General features: G+C 42.2%; 1 protein-coding gene across 4 annotated transcripts in view; it reads left to right on the top strand.

The window, feature by feature from the left end:
- TENM2 (teneurin transmembrane protein 2) overlaps positions 1-23,202 on the top strand; it is a 3,136,407-nt gene that overhangs the window by 2,471,037 nt on the left and 642,168 nt on the right. For all 4 annotated transcript variants that reach the window (XM_069763919.1, XM_069763918.1, XM_069763915.1 and 1 more), the window contains 4 exons: positions 6,098-6,217; positions 6,825-7,086; positions 11,682-11,949; positions 14,120-14,263. In XM_069763919.1, coding sequence (XP_069620020.1) covers positions 6,098-6,217; positions 6,825-7,086; positions 11,682-11,949; positions 14,120-14,263 — 794 coding nt within the window. The remainder of the gene's footprint in view (positions 1-6,097; positions 6,218-6,824; positions 7,087-11,681; positions 11,950-14,119; positions 14,264-23,202) is intronic.

Raw genomic sequence — 23,202 nt, 5'->3', positions numbered from 1 at the left:
GCAGAACTTGTCTTCTTAATAATCTTATTCAGCTTATTAGCATCAGAGGCCCGCACACTACTACCCCAGCATGTGATTGCAAAAAAGATGGCATTTGCCACCACTGGTAGAACATTTCTAACATTTTGCTGCACACATTAAAGACCTCAGTTTCCTTAGGAAATACAATCTGCTCATCCCCTTCTTGTAGACAAACTCTGAGTGGCATCTCCAGTCCAGTTTGCTATCCAAATGGACCCCCAAATATTTGTAACTCTCCACCTGCTCTACCTCCTGACCAGCAATAGTGATCGGTAAGCATTCCATCTTTATCCTGCTATAGTTGGCCACCAACTCCTTAGTTTTCTTCACATTTAGTTGTAGATAGTTACCATTGCACCAATCCACGAAATTCGACACCACCCTTCTATATTCCTCATCCCCCTGATCTCCCCTAATGCATCCCACAACCACGGAGTCATCCGAAAATTTTTGAAGGTGGCAAAGTTCAGATTTATACTGAAAGTCTGAAGTATACAGTGTGAATAGAAATGGCGCAAGCACCGTTCCCTGGGGGGCACCTACACTGCTCAGTAATCTGCTTGACACCACTGCTCCCATCTGTACAAATTGTGGCCGATCTGATAGGTAGTCAGTTATCCAATTTTTCATCCCCTCCTCAACCTTCATATCAGACATCTTTTTGTGTAGTAAAAGTGGCTGCAGGGAGTTAAATGCACTCGAGAAATCGAAGAACATCGCTCGCACCATGGTTCCGTCAATCTCCAGAAATGAATGTACCCTATGTAACAGAGAAAGAATAGCATCATCCACCCCCAATCTATGTCGGTAGGCAAACTGAAAGGGATCGATAAAAGCATTGACCCTTGGTCTTAAGTGAGCAAGCACTAATCTTTCCAAGGCCTTCATAGCGTGAGATGTTAAGGCTACAGGACGATAGTCATTTATGGTTGCAGGAGAAGAAGTCTTGGGTACTGGCACCAGACAGGAAGTTTTCCATAACACTGGTACCCTCTGTGTTTGTGTACTTCCATTAAATAGGAGTGTAAAGACAGTACACAGCTGGTCTGCACAAACTTTAAGAACACGTGAGCTGAGTCCATCTGGTCCTGCAGCTTTACCAATGTTAAGTGACTTAAACTGCCTCCTCACATCATTTTCGGATACTCTAAATTTAGTCTGCTCATCCTCCAATATCGATGTCGCAGAATTTGCACCCAGTTCCCATCCACTATCAGTTGGCAGTGCACATGTACTAAACCTGTTGAAATACTCGTTCATCTCATTAGCCTTGTCCATTGTTCCTCGATCATTTTCAGGCCTCAGCTTAAGCCCAGTCAGTAATTTCATTCCTGACCAAACCTCCCTGGTATTATTGTGGGACAGTTTCTTTTCAAGTTTAATTCTGAAGGCTTCCTGGGCCTCCTTTATTTTATGCTTCAATTCATGCTGTATCATTTTAATTTCCTCTTTGTCACCCAGTTTAAATGCCTTTTTTTTCCTGTTGAGCAAATGCTTCAATTCCTTTGTTATCCATGGCTTGTTGTTTGCAAAACACCTAATCTTTTTAGCCGGCACCAACATATCAGTGCAGAAGTTAATGTAGTCAGCTTACTTGTGTCCCAGCCGTGCCCACCTGTCTGTCAGAGTGCCAGCCGTGCCCGCTTGCCTGTCTATGTTCCGTTCTCCGGTGGGATCAGCAGCCACAGCCAGACACCACCCTGGAGTAGCACCTAGTATCTTTCTGCCGCACAAGTCTGACCTCACCAACAGAGGCTCCAGCAAATACCAAGGAACCTACTTAGTTACGCCCCTTCCAGGTTAGTCTGGTCTGTGGCACAGTGGGGCCACACCCCCCGCACGCCCGCACCAACCAGTCTGGGCGCGAGCATGACAGGAAGAGTAGAGAAAAATGTTTTATTTTGTTGACAAATATGTTTATGATAACGTGATTATAAGCTTTGGTGCAAGAAAGTAAAAAGGAACATAAAGGTCCTTTATAATGGCAGTTTCCTTCCTATAACTAGCACTGATTTACCATATAACAAGTGGATTGGTGTTCATTTAAAGGACGTTTTATAAGGTTTTGCCAAGGTTAGCATGGGCCAATGATCCTTTCTTAAAAAATATCCTTCATATGGTTATTGACCTGTCTAAAAGGGCCTTTTTAGTAGAATGCATTTTTCATTGCATGCCTCATTGTTTATTGCGGGTACTAAGCAGCATCAGGAGACTGTTCATTGGCAGTGTTTATTTTACTGTATTACTGAGACAAATACTTTAGTTAGATTGAGTTTATTGTGGTTATGTGACATCCTGCAGGGGTTTTTGAACTGTCAATCTGAACTGCAAGGTCAATTGAGATCGGTCAGGCCCCTAGAGACCATTAAGACCTGTTAAATCTGGTAATAGCTTGACTGTACACTTTCCTCCACCATCAACTTCTACTTAAGTTGCTAAAGAAAGAAATATAAATTGATAGTTTTCATTTCAGCACAGAAAACTGCATTGCATTTCCCAGAACATTATGTGAGAAGGTAGAATAAAAGGAGGTTAAAGACTTACTTTTTGGCAGAGATATATATCCCCACTTAATTGTAACTAAAAGAAGGCTGAAATGTGCTCCTACTCATGAGTAACTGCTATATTGTAGAAATATCCCAGTGTTACAATTAGCATAGGAATGCTGAGATTTTACTAGGATTTAGGTGCTGATATTGACTGATGGGGAGTAAGTGATAGTATAACAAGGAGAGACAGTAACTGAATGAGATTGATTTCTGGACTGTGACAGGGATCCCATTATTTGCTGTGAGGCACAGGTCATTTTGATCCTTTTGCTTTAAGCTAGGGAGCCTGTCCAGAAGTGTCAAGAAGCATTGCTTATACTGAATTACCTTTAGACTATTAAACCTAGCTCCAAAGCAGTCTACCTGCCAATTTGCCATCTTTGAAAGACGCAGTGTTTTCCTCTATGTGCCTTTTATTAGCCGTTACAAAGAATGTCTGTTTTTATAGTAGATGTAAACAGACAAACTCATGGCTTTCAAACAATAATGCAAGAAAATGACTAAAGGCTATGTTACAGCAATATAATCAATAGCAAGAGCAACAGTGCTACCAAGAAGAGTGGTCTTATTGTTTATCTGTGGAAAAATCTTTTAGAAGGCTCTCTTATATATACATGCGTTTAGAGGGAAGCGATTTGTAACTGCCTTTTGTCATTAATGTCTCCAGATCCCATGTAGCAATATAAATACTCTTCCCTTTACTTCCTTTTTCGCCCATCTCTGTTGTATGATAAATCCACATAGATGTAGCAGACCTAAGATTATAAATGTAACGACCGTTATGCCGGTCGCTGCTCGAGAACAGAATACGGCGCTGCTATGAATGACTCAGAGCACAATATGATATTAAACCAACTTTTCTTTATAACTTATGCAAAAATGACAGAATTTTCTCTCCCAACACAATATGGGCCACAACAGCCACAACTCACAGAATACAAGTTATGCAGCCTGAGAGACCCCAAGTGCCAGCTTCACAGGCAGGAATCCAACTAATCCACAACCAGGGCCGGCTCCAGGTTTTTGAGGGCCCCGGGCGAAAGAGTCTCAGTGGCCCTCCTTTAACACATACCACGATTCATGATCGCATATAACACAGCCCTTGTAGCATATAAAAGAATGGCCCCATAGTCCAGTCCAGCACTCACTGTTATAGTTAAAAAAAAACACTCCACCTCTCAACGTGCTGCTGTCGCTGCACTACCTGACACACAGCGAGTGCGCGATGACATCAGAGGCAGAGCGGGGAACGATGGGAGAAGGAGCGTCAGGTGACTGCACTTTTAGAATATCTTTTACAAGGTCATAGAGAATTGTTCAAAGTTTTAAATGGTGGGGTCCGGGTGTTGAAATGCCTAATGATCATTACACGTACCAGCAGAAGTGCTAGACCTGGGGCCCGGGTGTTAAAATGCCTAATGATCATTACACGTACCAGCAGAAGTGCTAGATCTGGGGTCGGGGTGTTGAAATGCCTAATGATCATTACATGTACCAGCAGAAGTGCTAGACCTGGGGTCCGGGTGTTGAAATGCCTAATGATCATTACACGAACCAGCAGAAGTGCTAGACCCGGGGCCTGGGTGTTGAAATGCCTAATGATCATTATACGTATCAGCAGACGTGCATCCACGGGCGACTTAGCACGCCCCAGTGCTGGAGCCACACTTCGCACACATTGTGGGCAACCGCAACTCTGAGCAACTCAACACGCCTGCCACCACAAGCCTTCACACTGCACACAGTGTTGGTGACCCCAAGGATAATACAATTCCAGCGACACGCTACTATATGGCTAACCAGATAAACACAGTTGTTCCGAGGAAGGTCTACATTTGACCGAAAACGTTCAACAATTGGTGTCTTGATGCTAAATAAATAAACTTTTTCAATTCACTAAATCCATTGAGTGCCAAGTTGTCTATTATATTGTTACTACGGGTTGGATACCGTTCTTGAGCACCTACATCTGTATTTTACAGAGTGTCGTGTTTTCTATCTCATATATTTCCCTCTCCGTGGGTGGCACCATAATAACGCCCTGGCAGCAGGTGCACTGTCTGGGTTTTATGTTTGACTCCGATCTCTCCTTCACCTCCCACATACAATCTCTTGCCTGCTCTTGCTGCTTACACCTAAAGAACATCTCTAGAATCCACCCTCTTCTCACCATGGAAACAACAAAAACCCTCACTGTCTTATTGATCCACTCCCGCCTGGACTACTGCAATGCTCTACTAATCGGCCTCCCTGTTACTCGACTTTCCCTTCTTCAATCCATACTTAATGCAGCAGCCAGGGTCATCCATCTGGCCAATCAGTACTCGGAGGCGTCCGCTCTTTGCCAGTCCTTACATTGGCTGCCAATTCACTGCAGAATCAAATCAAAGTACTTGTTCTCACCCACAAAGCTCTCCACAGTGCATCACCACTCTACATCTCCTCCCTCATTTCTGTCTATCTGCCTAACCGATTGCTGCACTGTGCAAATGACTTTTGACTAACCTCGACACTAATCCGTAAATCCCACTCCCAACTCCAAGACTTCTCCCACGCTGCGCCAATCCTCTACTCCAAGAAATTAGGACTATCCACAATTTGCATACAGTAGTTTTAGGCGCTCCCTCAAAACGCATTTGTTCAGAGCAGCCTATCATTTTCACTAATCTAAGTCATTTTATGTGTAAGTGTGCGTGTATAGCCCATTCACCAGCTCCATCTATCCCTAAAGATGGCTGGACCATCATTGTAAATACATCATTGTAAATACACACCTGTATCTTGTATCTCCCCCATCTCATTGTAGATTGTAAGCTCTCACGAGCAGGGTTGTCTAATTTTGCTTTAATGATTGTATTGTTAACGTTGTTACTTATGACTTGTGCTTTGAAACTGTTAAACTCTAAAGCGCTGCGGATTATGTTGGCGCTATATAAATAAAGATTATTTTTATTATTATTATTATTTGTACTGACTAAGCAAAATATACCTCATTATTACGTTCACACAGTGACGAATGCAGGCTCAGCACTGGTAGGCTCACAGTCTCTCCTTCTTTCTCTTCTTTCATCCATCTTTTCCTTTTTTTGGGCTATTACTCTGTTCTGTCCTATTTTCCTTTGTAGTCCCTTAAAGGATGTCCAGATTGTCAGAGAACATAATTGACCTTACCACTTTTCACTTTTATGCCTATTGTCTTCACTTAATTGTATTTTTACTTGTATTGTAGAAAGAATTGAATATTAAAAATAGCATCCCCTTTCAAAACCATACATACATAATATAAGCGGAAAACCCTAGAGAAAGGGATTTTTCCTTGTTATCTTTCCTAGCTGTGACCTATCAGCTATAAATTGAACGATTGTCTATTCCATTGAAATGGCAGTTTTTTTACAGTAAGTATTTACTGTCCTAGAACCCAAGTGCTAGCACCTGATAATATTAGAGGAACCTTTGTCTTGCTGCATGGTATGTTGCTCTTTTCACTCATTAGCATTTAATTACAAATAAACTATCATTTTTTCCAGCCTTGTCTCACTAATAAGAGGACAAGTCATGACTGGAGATGGAACACCTTTGGTTGGAGTCAATGTGTCTTTTGTGAAATATCCAAAATATGGTTATACTATAACACGCCAAGATGGCACGTAAGTAGCAAACATTTTTTGTAATTTAACCTGGTCGATAAGCCGTTAGGGCCAGAAGGCATGTGACTTGTTTATTGTGGGATGTCACTAGATGTTGCAGGTTTATAGATTTGGACTGTCTACAGCAAAATTTCTCCTTAGAGCAGAATTGGGTGTACTGTGTAACCATGCATCCTAAAAGTCAGGGTCCAAAAGTATGATATTATACATCATTGGTTTTAATAAATGCTTAAAAACTTGCACAGGTACACTTAAAAAAAGCTTGCCGATTTATAAATTAGGCAATATATAATTATTGAATTACAAGGAACATGCTATGTGACTGAGTTCTTCCAAATTAAGAGGTATGGCTGCCCATCTTCTTGTCTATTTTCATAATAATACCAGTGATAATTAATTCATAATTTTGATTATATTCAAACAGATCAGTGCAATGACTGTTGTACATTTTTTTGTTATGTGCAGTAGTGTTGTTTTTTTGCTTTTTTTAGGAAAGAACATAGAACAATGGACAAAAGACAAAGACTGACTACAAAGTGTTTTGTTATGTAGTTGCAAAAAAAAAAAAAAAGACTTGTATCTTATTATGTGTTTTTTTTTTTTGTAGGTTTGATTTAATAGCCAATGGTGGAGCTTCTCTAACTCTTCACTTTGAGCGGGCCCCTTTCATAAGCCAGGAGAAAACCGTGTGGTTGCCATGGAACAGCTTTTATGCAATGGACACTCTGGCAATGAAGACTGAGGAAAACTCTATTCCTAGCTGTGACTTAAGTGGCTTTGTAAGGCCAGACCCAGTTATTATCTCTTCACCTCTTTCCACCTTCTTCAGTTCTTCACCCAGACGGAACCCTATAGTTCCAGAAACACAGGTACTCAAACTGAATTAAAGCAACACTTGAAAAAACACATAAGTAAGACTAAGCAATATACAATGATAATGCACACCAGAATTCTTAACTAACACATTACTGTATTCCTGTTTATTTCACTTGAAAAGCGAAGGTTCAGCTCAAGGTTTACAAAACAATGTAATCTCGGCAGAATTGCATTTCCCAAAGATACATTAAACCTTAAAATGCTAAGGGGTTAGTACAAAAAGTCACAAACAGATAATAAGAAAATATATATTCTTTAGTAATTCAAGTTTTCATTTATCTTAACTCGTGAATTATGAAGTGATGTACAAAATCTCCTAACTTTATAATACCTTTTTGTTTTATAGATTCAGAGTAATTTTAACATTATGGTTTTCATTGTGTAAAAATAAAGATTTTAGCCAATAAATCATTTGTTGAAAAAAAAAATACTAGAATAAGATACAACATCAAAACAAATATTGTGTATTACCTTTTTACCAGTTTTAGTATGTTAAACTGGCCACATCATGGAATAGCAGCCGCAGAGCAGAATAATACAGTTTTATTTTGTAATTTCTCATCTCTATTGTGCATATTCGTTAAGACTAAGCGGTCATTAGCATAGATTCGTCTCTAGGGGAGGTTACTGTTATTCCTCCATGACATTCACCAATCTTAAGCAGGCAGTTTCATGCAGGAAAAAATGAACATGGCCCCAAAGCATGTCAGGCTCAGCTTTCTCTGTGTGAGACATGTAAAAAAACACAACCCTGCTCTCCTCTCTGATCTTACTGCTGGCATTTACTTTTATCACAATTAAAGGAAGGGAGTAGAACAGAGTGTTTCATTATAAATGCCTCCGCATCTGCAGCTCCCATCTCACAGCACTGTGAGCCATTCTCTGCTATATTCAACTTTCCCCACACTGACAGTGCATAGGACGAGAGCTGCAGATGCTGAAGTGTTTTTAATGACACACAGCTCTGCTTGGTTCTTTTCCCCTGCATAATATTAGTCTACTTTTGATTGATTAACATCATGCAGGGGAAAAAATTAAGGTCCTCAGCAAAATATCTCTGCTCATGCCATTTTGATTGAAGTGGAAATAACCAAATTAACCCTCCGTCACATACAACTGATCTGACAGGCGCTTCTCTTTTACTTTCATTTCTCCTTCCTCACCAGATTGTGAGGAAACCCCCTCCCTCCAGGTAGTCTCCTGTCTCTTGAAGGTCTGTGAAACCTGATATCACAATTGGATTTCAGAGCTTCAGGGGAGAGGATATAGCTGCACAGATCTCTCAGGCTCATTGTATGTGAATACGTCACATTCAGTAAGGTTGGTATTTTATGTTTTTATTCATCACAATAGTTTATTTAGCTTGTTTTATGAATGTATAGCACAAAATGTGAGGATATTTCATAGAAATAAGGGAGATTTTATAAAAGAAAGTGTGCTGCTCAGGCATATACAGTAGTTCCCTAACATATTCCTTCTCTTGCTTCAGATTATCTGCTGAAATGGAGAGGAAAATGTACAATTTATCCAAACAACTTGATGTTGAGGAAGTAACAAACATGCTGTTAGATGATAGAGACCTCACACTGAATGAGGATTTAGGAGAGGAAAGTGAGATTGATTCTCATAATGAGGTGGAAGAATGTGTCCTGGATTCTGAAACAGAGCAAGATGGTGACAGTGGTGAGGATGAAGAAGTTGGATCATATTATATGGAAAAGATAAAAATACTAAATGGAACAAGAAGCCATTCCAGAAAAAACGTAGGGAACCTTTAAACAGTATTACTCACCTTCCTGCAGTAATAGGAACTGCACGTAAGGCAAAAACTGCAGTTGAATGCTGGAACAGTATATTTACAGATGACATTCTGGACTCTATTGTCACATATACCAACCAATATATAGACATTATAAAGGACAAGTACATCTGCAACAGAACCATCAAGCCCACAGATGAAATAGAACTGCGTGCTTTTTTTGGATTACTGTACCTTGCAGGAGCTTATAGGGCAAATAGACAAAGTTTGGAGGAACTTTGGGGTAAAGATGGGGATGGAGTTGAAAAATTTAGCCTTGTTATGTCCATAAACAGATTCAAGATTCTAATTCGTTGCCTTCGGTTTGACGACAGAACTACCCGAACCGAACGCAAAACACATGACCGACTTGCTCCAATTCGTGATATATTTCAAAGATTTGTTGTAAACTGTAAACAAAGTTATTACCCTGGAGAGAATCTCACTATTGACGAAATGCTCCCTGGTTTTCGTGGTAGATGTGCCTTTCGTCAATATATTCCATCAAAGCCAAACAAATATGGAATAAAAATGTATGCCCTTGTTGATGCCAGTAAGACCTACACTTACAACCTGGAAGTTTATGCAGGAAAACAACCAGAAGGTCCTTACTGTGTGAGCAACAAACCCATTGATGTTGTAAAAAGACTGGCTGAACCCTTATTTGGATCGGGTCGCAATATTACAGCTGACAATTGGTTTACAAGTTGTGATCTGATTGATTATCTGAAAATTCAGAAGCTGTCATATGTGGGAACTGTAAGAAAAAACAAAAGGGAATTGCCGCCACAGTTTGTAAGTGTGAAAGAGAGACAACAGTACAGCAGTATGTTTGCATTCCATAATGGAAAGGCTTTAGTTTCCTATGTACCACATGCCAAAAAAATCGTACTTCTTCTATCAACACTTCATGATGATGCTGCCATCGATCCTGGGACTGGGGCAGAAAAAAACCCGGAGATAATTACATTTTACAATGCCACCAAAGGGGGTGTGGATACAGCAGATCAGATGTGCTCCACTTTCAACGTCAGCAGAAACATCAAACGCTGGCCAATGGTCATAATTTTTGCTATGTTGAATTTGGGTGGTATAAATTCACAAGTAATTTTTCTTGAAAACAAGCTTGAACCACTCCGTAGACGATTGTATCTGAAAAAATTGGCCCATGAACTAGTACTTGGAGAGCTACGCAGGAGAAGCGTGAAAACAATCGGTATCCCCTCTCGCCTTCAAGTTCAACTCAAAAGGTTCCGCCCAGAAGATGATGGTGAAAAGTCACCATCTGCACCACCTCACAAAAGAAGGAGATGCACCACCTGCCAAGCGGAAAGCGGAACCAGAAGGCTTTCAAATTATGAATGTCTCAAATGTCATAAAGCAATTTGCCTGACACATGCAAGAATGGTGTGTAATTCTTGCTATTTGCTCTGCAAGTGTGACTTTTCTGGGGAAACCTCAGCATCTACTTCTGATTGAATTTGTTTTTAATAGTACTTAAGGTACCTTAAAATTAAGTTTGTGTTCAAAAATTTTCTTTGTACATTTTTTTGAGAGAGTCGAACTGAGGACTATTTGGCGGGAGTTTTGAAAAGTTTGTATTTCATAGTTATTAGTTTTATGTTAAGTAAATGTTTTTTTTGCAACTGATTATGTGTAGTCTCTTTTATTACATCCCTATGAAGGTCACTGATCACTTTTAGAGCACTGAAATTGCAAACATTAGATATTATAGGTATTTTTCCAGCAGGCGCCTGACAGGCACATTATATGTGAACTCGTTAGTCCGAATATTGTATGTGACGGAGGGTTAAACTGTACATGCTCAGCACAAAAGCATGAACACAACTGTCCAAAAACAGAGCATATTATAGCTTAAAGTTTTTTAAATTAAAAATACCCAAGAAGTATTGTTTCTCCATGCGGAGATTGATATGCTAAGCATGCAAAGATGAGGAGACTTAAAGCCACAATGCTCCTCTGGGAAATTTGCTAATTATGCAAATTGTCTCTTCAAAGAGGAGGAAAACTAGAACTCTAGTGCCACCTATTGGAAGGTAGCAATCCTGCAAGTCAATGTTGACCCTTTAATGAGCCTTGTGACATGACTTAGGATAATAGCCAAACCAGAATCTCAATTTGCAGACACTGTGATTTGGGGTACTGCCCCTTGTCAGTGCAAAGTGGAGATCTGGTTTGGCTGTGTGAAAGGTGTCTGACCGATATCCAAGAAGTATCGTTTCTCCTTGTGGAGAAGAAACAATGTATACTGGAAGCCTGTGCTAGCATTTCTTCTGTGTTGTTGCTATCAGTGTGTCAAGAGTGGGAGAGGAAAGTTGCATTGACAATCCAACAAAATGGGCAGCACTTTGAACACATTTTATAAGTGGTCATAATCTTGTAAATAACTCATGAAAGAATAAAATTACAGTACAACCAAGCAAACCATTGTTTTTCTCGTGAAATTCTCAATAAGATTGATTTGTCACATGACCTTCTTTCCATTGGAAAAAATAAAGTTGAATCCAAAATGGCCAAATTCAAAATGGCCGCCATGGTCACCGCCCATCCTAAAAAGTTTCCCCCCTCACATATACTAATGTGCTACAAACAGGTGTATCCCAAAAATGGCCCACCCTCTAGATAGGGATTTAGAATGAAAAATAATTTGTGTTGCAGACCATACTTTCAAGGAGAGAAAAAATGTATTATGGGATTTGTGTTTTATTCCCTGTTTGTAGTATACTTTATTGATTTGTGATATTTCTTTAAAATATCTTCATGTTTTAGGTTCTACATGAGGAGATAGAGATGCCTGGCTCAAATCTAAGACTTTGTTATCTGAGCTCTCGAACTCCAGGATACAAGTCATTGCTGAAGATCACTATGACTCAGTCAACTGTTCCACTTAACCTTATTAAAGTTCATTTGATGGTGGCAGTAGAAGGACACCTATTCCAAAAAACTTTCCAGGCATCACAAAATTTAGCCTATACATTTGTCTGGGACAAAAATGATGCATATGGTCAGAAAGTATATGGATTATCAGATGCTGTAGGTATGTGCTACTGATGAACAAATGAATTTTTTTCCTGTAGCCCCAGTAACATGTTCTTATCATTACATTTTATGTATTTATGGTTGATGGTAGGATTTTTGTTATGTACACAGTAGAGCGTCAAATTGCATTTTGGCTAGTATAAAGCTAATATTTTTATCATAAACCTCATACAGTGTATGTCATTTTTCCATATGCCTATGCATAGACAATGTTTGAATGTGTAACCAAAACCTTTGATGCGCATCTCTACATGCAGCCAATTGCACATTGTGACATGTTTAGTAATTCTGTTCTGTTCTAAGCAAAAAACAGAGAAAACTGCTGACGGTACCTTAAGTATTAAAATAAATTGCAAGCCAGTGTAGCTCAATATTAATTTTCTCTAGCCAGCAATGATTGGCTTTTATTTCTTGTTCGAATACATCACATTTCGGTAAGCTGCAGTATTACATTGCTCTATGTAGTTTATCCTTCGTGTTCTGAAAGAAAACTAATCAATTGACCGCTTTAAGTTTCTTCTTTAAGCTGTGTGCACACGTTCTGGATTTTTCGCGTTTTTTCGCAACCAAAACGCTTAAAAAATGCATACATATGCATCCCATCATTTATAAAGATTTCCGCAATTTTTGTGCACATGTTGCGTATTTTTCCCGTGAAAAAAATGCATGCGGAAAAATACGCAGCATGTTCATTCATTTTGCCGATTTTAAGTGTATTTCCCACTATATTATTGCATTGGGAACCTCCTGAAAAAAACGTGAAAAATCCGCACAAAAAGGCACAAAATACGCAATAAAAACGTGACAAAAACGCATGCAGAATTCCTGCGGAAAACCTCACGATTTTCTCAGGAAATTTCTGCATACTTTCCTGAAGTGTGCACATACCCTAAGTGTAGTAATACTGACCACTTACTGTAGTTGCTTGCCCATATTCTGTGTCAGACACCACTAAAGACAGATTTATGAAAGACTTGGTCTGGTCATTAGCAGTTTCTTGAAAGGTTAGTTTGGGAATAACTGGCCAGGCAAATTCAGAATCTGATATTGTATTCCCAGAATGACAACATTCACATACCAAACATGGACAACAAATTGTTTAGAAAATGGCAATCTGAAATTTCTAGAGAATTGCCAGCTTCTGTCTCCCAGTAGTTATTTTTCCAATAAGTCTTGCATTCATATCTAATTTTATAACCACAAACGCAAATGAACCATTAACATTGCTTTCTAAGCTGATAATGTTAACAAGATATTATTGTAAAAATTCCTCTTAAAACATTTGAAAGCAATTACAAATTACAGCTTTACAAATTATTGGCATGGAAATAAAATTAAAATATATATTTATAATATTAACCCCTTTCTGCCAGCTGACGGAATAGTACGTCAGCTGGCAGATCCCCTACTTTGAGGTGGGCTCCGGCGGTGAGCCCACCTCAAAGCCACGACATGTCAGCTGTTTTGTACAGCTGACATGTGCGCGCAATGAACGCGAGCGGAATCGCGATGTGCCAGCGCCCATTAACTAGTTAAATGCCGCCGTCAAGCGCTGACAGCGGCATTTAACTAGCGCTCCTGGCCGCGCGGCCGGAGCTGCTCGCACTGCTGACCCCCCCGTCACATGATCAGGGTTCAGCAGTGCATTGCCATAACAACCAGAGGTCTCTCCAGAAGGGGGCGGAGCTTTGGGCTGAGCGATTTTGCTGCTCCGTCCAAACCGCCGGCCATCCTGCACGTGGACACGTACCCTTAGAAATTCTGCTTCAGCACAACCTCTGTGTAGAATACAAAAGTACAAAAGGAAGATTGCATAATTTTTCACAATACCGCAAATGTTCTAAGCAATTGAAAGATGATAAAGTATTAAACTGTAAGTGTAAAAAAAAAAAAGAAGCGGCTGATCTCCATTATTCAAAATGTTCTGATTTATACATTATCTACTGTTAGATTATGCACTATGTTCTAGGGTATGCCTCAACATCCATTTCTGCTACTCTTTAAAACAGCACATACCGTTCCTGTCATTCCACATAATTAAAAAGGTCTTTGACTTTTACTAATATGTATTATATTTGTCTTGTCATATTTACAATTCAAATGTTTGATTGGAGCTTGGTTTCAGTCTTCATCCCTAGATTTAATGATTTTCTTTATGCTCATTTTAGTCTCTGTTGGCTTTGAATATGAAACATGCCTCGGTCTTATTTTATGGGAGAAAAGAACAGCAGTTCTGCAAGGATTTGAACTGGATCCATCAAACCTTGGAGGCTGGTCCTTGGACAAACACCATATAGTAAATGTTAAAAGTGGTGAGTTTATTGTTGTTCGCACAAATGTTACTTAACAGTGGCAATGAAATCTAATTTTAACCTATCATGAAATATTAAATGAGTTATACCCAATTTTTAAGTTAATCCCTTTTGATTAAATACTAGATTAATTACTGTTCAGTGGGTTTTGTCCACTAGGACCTCCAGCATTGCTACATTCCGTGCCCTGTCTGATTGAAAAGCAGATGTCGAGCATGTACACAATTCCTGGCAGGCACCGTACTGACTAAGGAACGTGCCTCTGACTGCTGAGCCCCTGTAACTAAAGCAAGAAGGAATACAGTGTGGTGCCTAATTCTCCCCTCCCACTACTCCCCAGTTGATGCAAAAATTGGGATGCCCCGACTGACCAATGGGGGTAAAGAGGAAGGGGTGTCCAGCCACACCCACATGGGTTAAATTCTGGTGTTCAGGGTCAGCGCCTTCCTCTTTCCTCTGGCTGACCCCTGGAAGCTGTTGTATTCCTTGTGGACCCCTAAGCCTGCAGCCATGTCTGACCATATGATTGAGGCCCTGCGGCAGAGAGCAGCACAGGGAGGTGAGCCATAGTTACATGCCATTATAACTGGCCTCGGCACTCACATCCTTGTGCCCTCTCAAGGCCTCATAACAATGCCGTACCTGTCCTCTTCATCCCCAGGGCACCATCTTCTGCCCCTCATGATGTCTCCTCCCTGGACCCACCTCCGTCGTCATTGGGCTAGTTCTCACCCTCCGGTCGACCCATAGTTCCCTCCATCTCCGTCGGTGCCGAGTGGCAACTTACCATGCCAGGGTCTCAGCGCCCCCTCACATTTCAGGTCCCCATTCACTGGCCCCGCTCATCCCCTCTCCACCCAGCGCTCCAGCATATGCCCCCCGGTGTGGTGAGCAAGGTCCATGCCTCATCCCCCCTCTGTGGCAGCGCACGGTGCTTCTGCCGCTCCGGAGGCTGTTCCGGTGTTGCTGGGGGGCAGGCAGTCCGTGTGTTTACCCCGCCCCCTGGAGCAGCTCCAGGTTGGAGACGATGCAGCTTCGCCGTCGCACTGCTTCCGGCAGTGTGACTATGCACCAGGCCCCAGCTCCCCCTGGCGCCTCTCTGCTTCCGGAGTGCACCGTCCAAGCTCCACCCACTCACTTCCGGTCCCCACCGAGACAAAGCAGTGGCAGCCCAGGCCTGGTCTCCATTATTTTCCCTGCAGGCAAAACTATGCCGCCTCCAGGGGGGAACTTGGAGACCGACCCGAGATCAATAGACACACCAGAAGAGTGTGCTGATCGGTCAAACCCGACCAAGCAGCGCGCTATCCAGCAACAAATGCCTCCAAGTTTAAACACAAACGTTATAGCACCAAGCACCAGTTATGCTCCAACATGTCCCCCTGCTCCCCTTTCACAGCCCACAATATTGTACACAGTTACCCCATAACATCCCCAATGCTAACCAGCACAGCGTTTCCCGTTATGGCCTGTAACCCACTCCTTACTGCGGATGCTATTGCCCCTTGCACCCCCCCATAGCTACAGCGGACGTAGGCTTAGACACCACATGTCCTCCCAATCCTCCTCTGGCAACTCCTGCCATCGTTCACACGGTTCCTCTAAAAAAGGTTCCTCTAGGTACTACCACAGACAAAGGTCACATAGGAGCCGCCACAGATGTTTGTCCTCTGGAGGGCATTCCACATCCACGTCGGGGCGTTCCAACGCATCTGAGAGCACCAAAAACCAGCTGTGGTCACACGACAGGCGCAAGCAGTCACATGCTCCATTGAGGGCTCACAGCTAGGGAGTCCCATCCACACCTCCTACGGCTTTAATAACCTTTATTTTTATATAGCGCTAACATAGGGCTTTCAGCCAAGTCAACGACCAATCCATCACACAAGCAGGACCCTGAGTTATGCCATCACTGGGTTTAACCCCCCACAAACACAAGCAAATAAAGATGGTGCATTAACCCCTGCCCTCCAATATACAGCAATTAATTTCGATTATAGGAATATTTTACCACCACCTCCCTCACAACACAGCACACCGCTACCAGCGATGGCTCCGAACTCAATTTATGAACCCCTCATTGCTGACCTCACTGCCCCCAACACACTCTATTGCGACAGCGGTCCCAGGCATAAACGTTGCAAAACCTCCCACCCCTCTTCAAACAACTCCCGTCACCACTCCCACTATCCCTCCAAGAGATGTTCATCACGCTACCACCGCAGACACAGATCCCATAGGAGCTGCCACAGATCTTGTTCCTATAGATGGAGCTCACTGTCCACATCGGAGCTGTCCGATGCATCGGAGTGTCACGATGGGTGGTTGCAAGCACACGACATATGCCAGAGGTCACATGCTCCAACACTGCTTGACTGACAGCTGGAGTGATTCTTCACTCAGAGCTACCAGCCAACCCAACCACCAGATATACCCCGGAGTAACCCCCGGCAATGGAGTGACTCGGGCTCGGGCAAACAACAGAGATCAAACGTCACATGCTCCATCACTGGCTGTCAGTCTGTGAGATCTATCCCAAACTCCCAGGGCTTCTAGCCACTTCAAACATCGAACCTCATCCAATGATACTGTGGGAACAGGAGTTCCTCCATCAACTGGAGTCACTCGGCCAGAGTCAGATAGTGGTGAGGGTTTTCATTCCAGCGAATCTCACGCTGCACATTACTCAGGAAATAATGCACATGTCGGCCTCAGCCACACGACAGAAGCCAGCTGCCACGTACACCACTATTGGCCACCAACATGGGAGACATGAGCCATTGATACAAAGGGATCCGTCACCCATTACCAGGAGTCACGCAGGCTCGGCCGCGTGGCTGTTTAGAGAAGTCAGGTGCTCCATTATTGGCTGCCGGCCAGGGAGTTCCATCCCCATCTCCCTGGGCTTCTGGCCAACACCGAACCATAGCTACAGCGGGAGTCGGAGTTCCTCCATGACCTGAAGCCACTTGTGCTCACACACACGGCAGTCAACAGCAGCTATGTGTCAGAGTCCCTATAGTGGATGAAGTTTGGTCCCTGAGGTGGACTCAGCTAATGGTGGAATATGGGTGCCTGATGTGGACTCAGCTAACAGTGGGATAGGGGTCCCTGAGGTGGACTCAGCTAACGGTAGAATATGTGTCCCTGAGGTGGACTCAGCAAACGGTGGGATAGTAGTCCCTGAGGTGGACCCAACTAATGGTGGAATATGTGTCCTTGAGGTGCACTCAGCAAACGGTTAAACCAGCTAACGGTGGAATATGGGTCCCTGATGTGTACTCAGCAGACGTGGAATATGGGTCGGTCCCTGAGGTGGACTCAGCAATTGGTGGCCTAATATACAATTCATACAAATCCCATGGCGGTCTCGTATGGAGGCAGTATTATGAGGATTTCTGCAGGCGGCTGGCCCTGCAACCTGATATAAGCTGGGGAATAAAAGTTACAGATGTTTGGCTACGACTCATGCTGTCACAAAAACACCCTTTATTAGATGATAATCTTGTTAACTCACTGATATCTTCTGATTGGCAGGTCTTCAGCGTCCCCCTCCCCAACACGCAATCATCAGGCATCCATTGTCCTCCCTCCCTATGGACACTGTGGCCAATCACTGATGCCATTAATCCGCATTTTGGTTACACTGGTTAACTGTCAGGTTTATTGTAGCAGGAAAGATTTATATCTTTGTACCATGTTAGCCAGTAGATAGAAAAATATTTAGACTTGAGAGTCCTCAGTGGTTGATACCTTTTAATGGCTAACTGAAAAGATGGTAACAAATTGCAAGCTTTCAAGACTACGCAGACCTCTTCATCAGGCAAAGGTTTATTGTAAGACATGGGAAGAGTAGTGCTCTTTAATTTAGGGTTGGCCGGTCGATAAGAGCGATCATGTAAGATGAAAGGTGTCAGTAGAAGTTTTGGAAACGAGTCAGGCGCGTCGGATACATTGGCGCAACGGCGTTTTTCAGGAATAGTTTTGTCGTCCAACTAATGGGGTGAGCGGATATTGCTAAGTTTTTTCATCAAAAAAGCCATTAATGACTGCAAAAGGCTCCAACCTAGTCAGGAATGCCGTCACCCCATTTCATTGAGTCTACTGCATGATATTATGACAATCTCCTGATTAATCAATCCTAGTATCTGCAGCATTCTCTATCGCCTTTTTTGGCACATTTCTCCTTAGCAAATCAGTGCTGCGCCGCAGTCAAAAGCAGCATCAGAAGGTGGCTTAGTCAACGAGTACTTTAGTCATATGCAGCGACGCCCTGCACATACACGTACGGAAAGCCAAAACCGACCCCACAGGTAGAAGGACGTGGGTCCTGGAGAATTCATCAAATGGCTCCTATATACCCACTAAAATTGGTCAAACGCTATGCGGTAAATTTTCAGTGGCACTAATGGTACATTGCAGAACAAGTCAGAGACCTTCATCCTTTGTGTGTATAGCGCAACTTTAAGCTGTGCTTTTCCCAGTGACTACTATCCTTCAGCCCACTTCTTGGGAAACACGTAACTAGCTATATGCCATTGGCTGACATTTTACTGAGATTGTCCCTGCCTTGCCAACTTTGTCTCTCTTGGACCTCCAGCTCCCAAGATGTGGCTGACACATGTCTATTCCTTAGAGACCTCTTGAGACTCTAATAAAGTTCCTGGCTGTACATTCCCCTGACTCGCCTGCTAAACAGAATTTTGCTACCATCGATGGGGTATTTCTTGATCGCTTTCTACTGTCTTCGCCAGACCACACACACCTGGTGATGATCACCTATTTTCTGAAGGTGTCCTTTGTTCTCTTTTCCTATTGCTTAAATATCTTAATCTATCCTCAATATCCACAGATCTTTACTCCTCCTCTCCAACCGTGGAACAGCCCTACAGCTAACTCTTTCACCTCTAACTACCAGGAACTGCAGCCCACAGGAGGATAACAATAAAGCACATGTAAAACATCAGGAGTTATCAGAGAAGCAGAATGCCATCCTCTGCACCCTCACAGAGTTGCAAATTATGGTACACAAATGGCATGCGCCTTCCTTTGCAACTCTTTTACACTAGTTTCTTGTGTATCCACACATTTTAAATGTCCCCCTCTCCTGTCTCTATCTTCATGAAAAGTACGCCAATGTAACCTGAGGGTTAAACTTCTGCATTTTATGTATTTTTGAAAATGATGGCAAATATGGCAATGGCCAAAGGTTTTTTCAACTAGTTATGGAGCTTGACTCTCAGTTGAAAGGTTTTAAAGGGAAACTGTCATGTTATACATGCAGACTAATCTGTGGACATCATGGTATAAAGATGAAGCTGAACAGAATGATATATTGGTTTGCTGGAAAAGATTAAGTATAACTTGCTTTTATTCAATGAAATCCCTGGTGTTTGTATGCATATGAGTCCAGTGGGAAGTCCTATCCAGCTATCTCTGCATGTGCGTACAGGGCAGTCTGTCAATCACTGACTAGCATTGCCCACTAGGCTCTTTTAGGCCTCTTTCACACTTCCGTCTTATCAGATCCGTTGCAATGCATCGTTTTGGGAAAAAAACGGATCCTGCAAATGTGCCCGCAGGATCCGTTTTTCCCCCATAGACTTGTATTAGCGAGGGATCGTCATGGATGGCCACACGTCGCATCCGTCGTGCGACGGATTTGTCGTGTTTTAGTGGACCGTCGTCTGGAAAAAACGTTCAATGTAACGTTTTTTTGTCTGCGTCGAGAAAACGTGCTGCAACGGATCCTGCGGCATTCGTCGTTGACTAGAATGGAAGCCTATGGACGCAGGATCCGTCGTGACACGTCGTATGATGGAATCCAGCGCTGGAATCCATTCTTTTACTCTGAGCATGCTCAGAATCAGGAATTTTTAGCCAATTGGCCAGACAGGCCCCAAATCTATATAAACCTGGCCTGGGGCGTGACCCCCAAATGTACCAGCAAGACTCCTGCCAGCCTGAAGACAGTCAGCCAGTCAATATATTGGTTTCCCGATTCTCTAATAGCCAATCACTTTTGGGAGACTCCCATTTTTAGGCTAGGAAAACGGATCCATCAAAAAACGGATGAAACGGATGGTAAAAACGGACAAAATGGATGCAACGGATCCAGTTTTTCGACGGAACCGTCTAGCAGATCCGTCGAAATACTGGATGCGTTGCATCCGTTTTTCACTATTTTTGACGCATCCGTCATTATGTTGCGCTGACGGATTTAAAAAAACGGACGTGTGAAAGTAGCCTTACTTACAGGGATTACAGTCAATGAAATGCAAATTTTACTTAAAATTTTACAAATATAGGGCAATCTGATAAATTTCTATTCTCTAACATCCATCCTGCAGATCAGATAACATTTTCCCAAATGACTGTTTCATTTTAAGCATAATAGTGCAAATACAGCTCACACTATAAGTCCTCACTCAGATGTCTGTGAATCGCATATTTGTTATATCTTGATTTTCATTGATAGGACACATACTGGGACACATACTTTGGCCTGGGACAGCTCATAGAATCTCATGGCTTTCAGTATCACCTCTATGCTGACGACACACAGATCTACATCTCTGGACCAGATATCACCTCCCTTCTAACCAGAATCCCTCAATGTCTGTCCACTATTTCATCCTTCTTCTCCGCTAGATTTCTGAAACTTAACATGGACAAAACAGAATTCATCATCTTTCCCCCATCTCACGCGACCCCCCCAACGAACCTATCCATTACAGTAAATGGCTGCCCACTCTCCCCAGTCCCACAAGCTCGCTGCCTCGGGGTAATCCTTGACGCTGATCTCTCCTTCAAACCACATATCCAAGCCCTTTCCACTTCCTGCCGACTGCAACTCAAAAATATTTCACGAATCCGTTCATTCCTCAACCATGAATCTGCAAAAACCCTAGTCCATGCCCTCATCATCTCTCGCCTTGACTACTGCAACCTCCTGCTCTGTGGCCTCCCCGCTAACACTCTCGCACCCCTCCAATCTATTCTAAACTCTGCTGCCCGACTAATCCACCTGTCCCCCCGCTATTCCCCGGCCTCTCCCCTCTGTCAATCCCTTCACTGGCTCCCCATTGCCCAGAGACTCCACTACAAAACCATAACCATGACGTACAAAGCCATCCACAACCTGTCTCCTCCATACATCTGTGACCTCGTCTCCCGGTACTTACCTACCCGCAACCTCCGATCCTCACAAGATCTCCTACTCTACTCCCCTCTTATCTCCACTTCCCACAATCGTATACAAGATTTCTCTCGCGTATCACCCCTACTCTGGAACCCTCTACCACAACACATCAGACTCTCGCCTACCATCGAAACCTTCAAAAAGAACCTGAAGACCCACCTCTTCAGACAAGCCTACAACCTGCAGCTACCACCGATCGACCAAACCGCTGCATGACCATCTCTACCCTCACCTACTGTATTCTCACCCATCCCTTGTAGATTGTGAGCCCTCGCGGGCAGGGTCCTCATTCCTCCTGTACCAGTTATGACTTGTATTGTTTAAGATTATTGTACTTGTTTTCATTATGTATACCCCTCCTCACATGTAAAGCGCCATGGAATAAATGGCGCTATAACAATAAATAATAATAATAATAATAATAATACTGTATGGGCTGTTCAAATGTTCGTTTATTGTTGTAGATTAGATCAAATAAGGACATCTCTGTTATTTTTGCTGAAAATTAATCTGCAATAAAAAGGACATGTGAAAAAGGTGTAATTTTAATGAGTCTGTGATCTATCCATAAAAATAATCAGGTAGCACACGTAACAAAAGAACAAGATCTGTGAAATCATTATCACCCATACATACTGCAATTTTAATCATCAATTTGGTATGTCAAAATTTACAGTTAAAATTCAAGGTTTAGTCATTTATGTAATACCCCAAAATGCAACATCTAAACTTGATTCCACCGCTTTATATGTATTTTGGTTTTCTAATTCCAAAATACCAGACAACAACCACGATTCGCATTCTTTCACTTTAGCTCCAGGCATACAATTCCACTAATTATGTGCGGTATTGTACTGCTCTAGTCTCCAGTATGTGTATATTGTAAATTCAGACACTGTAGTGTTCACTCATGACATATTAATGTAATGGTGTCAACTATAATTGTGGCTCTCTAGAGGTTTGAGGAGTAGCTGGTGGGTATAGCTATACTTATTGGATTCTAAATGACATTTAGGTGTTAATTTACTTCCCTACTGTTTTGACTAAGGACATTATTTTCCAAGTGCTTCTTTCTCATTGCACATCTGTGGATAAAATCTCAGAACCAGAAGCTTTTCCTGTTGCCATAGCCAGCTGCTACGTCCTCCTGCCAACCAAACACTATTATTGCCAGAAGCGTCATAGGACAATCGGCCAATTCATTGTTTTAATTATGTATTGTCCACAATGTATTACACTTCTTATAGATCTGATAATACAGTAGCCCCTCCTTGGAGAACTGAGCATTGTGCATAATATATGCTGAACATGTATTATATATATACTGTATATATATATATATATATATATATATATATATATATATACAGTGGGGCAAAAAAGTATTTAGTCAGTCAGCAATAGTGCAAGTTCCACCACTTAAAAAGATGAGAGGCGTCTGTAATTTACATCGTAGGTAGACCTCAACTATGGGAGACAAACTGAGAAAAAAAAATCCAGAAAATCACATTGTCTGTTTTTTTATCATTTTTTTTGCATATTATGGTGGAAAATAAGTATTTGGTTAGAAACAAACAATCAAGATTTCTGGCTCTCACAGACCTGTAACTTCTTCTTTAAGAGTCTCCTCTTTCCTCCACTCATTACCTGTAGTAATGGCACCTGTTTAAACTTGTTATCAGTATAAAAAGACACCTGTGCACACCCTCAAACAGTCTGACTCCAAACTCCACTATGG

This window comes from Ranitomeya imitator, chromosome 4 (genome assembly GCF_032444005.1).
Source record: "Ranitomeya imitator isolate aRanImi1 chromosome 4, aRanImi1.pri, whole genome shotgun sequence".
Lineage (NCBI taxonomy): Eukaryota > Metazoa > Chordata > Amphibia > Anura > Dendrobatidae > Ranitomeya > Ranitomeya imitator.
Note: the sequence above shows the minus strand (reverse complement) of the source record. Positions and strands in the feature narration are given on the sequence as shown.